We start from the raw sequence: 4367 nt of genomic DNA on the forward strand, positions 1-4367 counted from the left end.
TCTCGTGTTTTACCGACTCCCGCCGCGAAACGCTCCTCCGGCTCCGACCCCCGGCCCGGTACTCCCCCTGCCCCCCCCGCACTTTTCCTGGGGGAATCGAGCCTTTTCAGACTTGACTTTTTGCAAAGTCCCGCTCGGCTTCTCCGCCGCTTTTCCCCCAACGCCGTAATTCCCAGAGCTCAGCCCCGGCGGGACAACCCCCTCCCACGGCTCGGCCGTGCCCCACCGCTGCGGGGGGCTTCCCCCCTGCTCCTGCTCCCTCCCAGTATTTTGGTTTTGGGGGGTGGGAGGTGTTTTTTCTCCTTTCTCGGCTTCGCCGCGTTCGGCTCCTTCACGGAGCCCGCACAGAACCGGGACGCGGCAGAGGCTCCCATCGCCCTCCGGTACTCGGGCAGACGGTGCCTTAAAAAGGTCTTTTTGCAGAGCGGGGGGAGTCTCGGAACTCCCCCTCCGCAGATTTTTGGTAAACGCACAAAGGTCTCCCCAGCGCGAGGGTCTTCTCACCCTCGAACGGGGGTACGGGCAGCTGGGGACCCTCCCAGCGCCGCGACTGTTCGCAAGAGGCAAAACCCGGGAAGCAAAATGTAAAATCCCAAATGGCAAACGCCAAACGCAACATCTCAAACGCCAAATGCCACCCCCCCCGGGCAACACCCCGCTGCAAAACGCCCCGTGCGACGCTCCCGGTGCGAAATGCAGCACCCAGAGCGCGACACCCCGGTGCGGAACGCCGGGGGCAGCGCCCCAAAGGAGAACCCCCAAAGGCAAACTCGGAGTTGCCGGGCGGTGGACCCCTGCCCGCCCCTCGAGGAGCCCCCCTGCCCCGCCGGGGGGACGGGGGTTATCTCAGGGGTTGACGCGTTGACACTTGGGTGAGAGCTCGGTAAAACCCCCCCGGAAGGAGCCAGATGCAGGGGGTGTGTGTGTGTGTGGGGGTGAGCTGTGAAATTTCCCACGGGGGCTTCCCCCCCCGCCCAGGTCCCTCCATCCCGCCCGTCCAGTCCCATCAGGGAGGAGGCGGAGGAGGAGGAGGAGGAGGAGGAGAAGGAGGAAGGGGAGGTAACGCAGTGGGATCGTTGGGCCGGGCTCAGAGGGACGGAGGATCTCGGTGAGCCCGGGATGAGCTGAGCTGAGCCCAGCGGCGATGGAGGAGGCGACAGACGCCTATGCCTACGGGGACAACGAGACAGATTGCGAATATGCCGAGTGGGGCCCCTCGCTGGCCCTGCTGCCCACCATCTACCTGCTGGTCTTCCTCCTGGGCACAGCGGGCAACGGGCTGGTCCTCTGGACCGTCTTCAAGGGCGGCCGGGAACGCCGGCGCTCGGCTGACACCTTCATCGCCAACCTGGCCGCTGCCGATCTCACCTTCGTGGCCACCCTGCCGCTGTGGGCTGCCTATGCCTGGCTGGGCTACCACTGGCCCTTCGGCACGGCCGCCTGCAAGGTCAGCAGCTACCTGGTCTTCGTCAACATGTACGCCAGTGTCTTCTGCCTGACGGGGCTGAGCTTTGACCGCTACCTGGCCATCGTCCGGCCCCTGGCCACCGCCAAGCTGCGCTCACGGGTCAGCGGGCTGGTGGCCACGGTGGCCCTGTGGGCGCTGGCAGCTCTGCTGGCCCTGCCAGCCCTGGTGCTGCGTCGGGCGGCTGCCCTCGGGGGGGACACCAAGATCACCTGCTACATGGACTACGGGGGCCTGGCTGCCCCGGGGACGGAGGGCGCCTGGGAGGTAGGGCTGGGGCTCTCCTCCACCGCCCTGGGCTTCGTGGTCCCCTTTGCCGTCATGCTGACCTGCTACTTCTTCATCGCCCGCACCGTGGCCAGCCACTTCCGCCGGGAGCGGGCCGAGGGGCCCCGCAAGCGCAAGCGCCTCCTCACCATCATCACGGTGCTGGTGGCCGCCTTCGGGGGCTGCTGGCTGCCCTTCCACCTGGTCAAGACCCTCTACGTCCTGATGGACCTGGAGGTGCTGCCCTGGTCCTGCGGCCTCCACACCTTCCTCAACAACCTCCACCCCTACTGCACCGGCATCGCCTACGTCAACAGCTGCCTCAACCCCTTCCTCTACGCCTTCTTTGACCCCCGCTTCCGCCATGCCTGCGCTGCTCTCCTCTGCTGCCGCACCCCCGGCCCTGGCACCGACCGCTCTGCCAGCTACTCCTCGGGCCACAGCCACCCCCCCGGCGGCAAGGGGGGGCCGGTTCCAGGGGGCAAGCTGGACCCCACCACCCAGGAGACGCTCTTCCATGCCTGACACCCCCCCAATCCACCCCCGGTGCCCCCCGAGCTGGACTTCTTGGGGGGACCCCACCACCTCCTCCTTGCCCCAGAGCCTGGCTCGCTTTGGGAACACCCTCCTCCCCCCCCCGCCCCCCGGAAATCCCTGCTCGTGGAAGGGGAAACTGAGGCAGGGGCTGGGCAGACCCTGGGAGGAGCCCCTGGGGGGCTCAAGCGGGGGGCGGCTCCCCCCAGCACCCACAGGGCTTTGGATTTTGTGACAAATAAATGAATTTTGGTTAAAAAAAGGAGCAGTTCCCTCTGGGGAAATGGGGAGGGAGTGGGGTTTTGGGGGGGCAGGGTGTGGGGCAGCATGGAGGGGTATGGCTGGGTTTTAGGGAGGGGTGGGGGGGTGTGTGTGTGGGGGGGGGGTGGTGTAGCGTGTGTGTGTGTGTGCAAATTGGGGTGTCCCTGCACCCACCCCGCGGCTGCCTGCAGCCCCTCCTGGGCACCCCCTGGACCCCCCGACTGCCTCTGGGGGCTCAAGCCCGGAGCAAATTCTCCCTGGTCTCTTCCCCAGCACACGCTTTGGGAAATGCAAAAATTCCCATCCCAATGCACCCGAGCAGCAGCCCATCCCCCCCCCGAGGTGTCCCTCCATGGGGTGGGCGCCTGCCCGCCCCAGCCCCCCCCCCCCAGCTCTGATTGCATCAGGCAGCCACTCTGTCCCACCAAATCCCATTTTCGGGCTTTTCTCCTCCTTATCTGGGGCCAGAAGGAGCCCCGTGTGACCCACCCCTGCGGTGTGAAAATGGGCCGCTGATGCTATTAAATACCCAGACCTGAGGAACGAGGACATGGGGCCGTTTGGGTTTGGATGAGGGGTTTTTGGGTGCTGGGCAGGACAGCGGCCCATGCTGACCCAGGGTTTTGATGAGCCACCAAATGGCTCCTCTCCCATTTCCCTCCCGGCCCCCGCCGCTTCCTGAGGCTCCGCTCTAAATAAATCTTCCCCCTATTTGTTATTTACATCCTTCATTTACTCATGATGAACTATCCTGTCTCCTTGGCCTTTGTTCCTATTTGGAAAGGATGCGGGATCATTACTGGGTTCCTTGGGAAGCTCCCACTGGGGGGGCTGCATTAACCTTCCCGTTTGCCGCTACCTAATTTTGGGAGCCAGCCCAGCCAAAGTCATCCCTCCTCGGGGACAGCCCTTTGTCTTAACGAAGTAAATAGAGGAGGTGGCCGGCGGGGGCTGTGCTTTGGATAACCCCCCTGGTGCTGAGGGCTGTGAGGCTGCAGTCGCTCTTTTCAGCCCAGCTGGGGATTTTGGGGGCATTTCCCCATGATTCTGGGTTGGTCTAAGAGCTGGGCGGGCGCTCAGGGGAGTGGGGTGGAAATGTTGCACCTGGGGCCATGGTCCGAAGGGAAATTTGGGGGAGAAATGTGTTTCCATTCAAGGTGCCTTCCAGGCTTGCTTGCCCTGGAGAGACCCCCCGCCCCCAATACTGCTCATCCATCCATCCATCTGTTCATCCATCACTCCCTCCCTCTGTAACTCCCTCCCTCCATAACTCCCTCCCTCCTTCTCGCCCTCCCTTTCTCTATCCTTCCATCCCACTGTCCTCCCTTCCCTCCCTCCCTCTATCCATCTATCCTTCCATCCCTTCATCCTTCCATCTCTCCATCCTTTCATCTCTCCATTCCTTCCATCTCTCTATTCCTTCATCCATCCATCCTTTCATCCCTCCAATCCATCCATCCCTCACTCCCTTCATCCCTCCCATCGCACCACCAATCCCAAATGACCCAGCACCAAAGGGGGTGTCGGGGGCCCTGTTTTTCGGTGGGGACCCGGTGGGGGGGTTTCCTCCCCGGCACGGCGGCTGGGCGCGGAAATGGCTGCAGGGCGCCCTGCCAGCAGAGACAGGAGCCGCCGACTTTCTATCCGCCTCTTGGAGATTTCCCTTTCCCTTCCAGGAGGGAAATGTTTAGCTGAGGAGTCTCTGGGGGGAAATGCAGGGACACTTCAGAAAAAACACCAGGCTGGAGCCGGGGCGGGGGGAAGGGGCCGCGGGGGCCCGGACCACCCGTCGGAAGGAGATAAGGAAGGTGTTGCCTTCCTGCAGCAGCGCGGCAGAGGA

At 63.8% G+C, this 4367-nt stretch overlaps 1 protein-coding gene across 1 annotated transcript; it reads left to right on the forward strand.

Annotated features, from left to right (window-relative positions):
* Window positions 1–1144: 1144 nt before the first annotated feature.
* On the forward strand, window positions 1145–2515 carry APLNR (apelin receptor). Its single transcript, XM_074149186.1, has one exon. The coding sequence runs from the start codon at window positions 1145–1147 to the stop codon at window positions 2255–2257; it is 1113 nt and encodes a 370-aa protein (XP_074005287.1). The 3' UTR covers window positions 2258–2515.
* Window positions 2516–4367: the final 1852 nt, after the last annotated feature.

Source organism: Numenius arquata, chromosome 6 (assembly GCF_964106895.1).
Source record: "Numenius arquata chromosome 6, bNumArq3.hap1.1, whole genome shotgun sequence".
Classification (NCBI taxonomy): domain Eukaryota; kingdom Metazoa; phylum Chordata; class Aves; order Charadriiformes; family Scolopacidae; genus Numenius; species Numenius arquata.

What these genes read in the sequence shown, in the direction of transcription:
- APLNR (XM_074149186.1), top strand. Translation starts at nt 1,145, where the DNA reads ATGGAGGAGGCGACAGACGCCTATGCCTACGGGGACAACGAGACAGAT.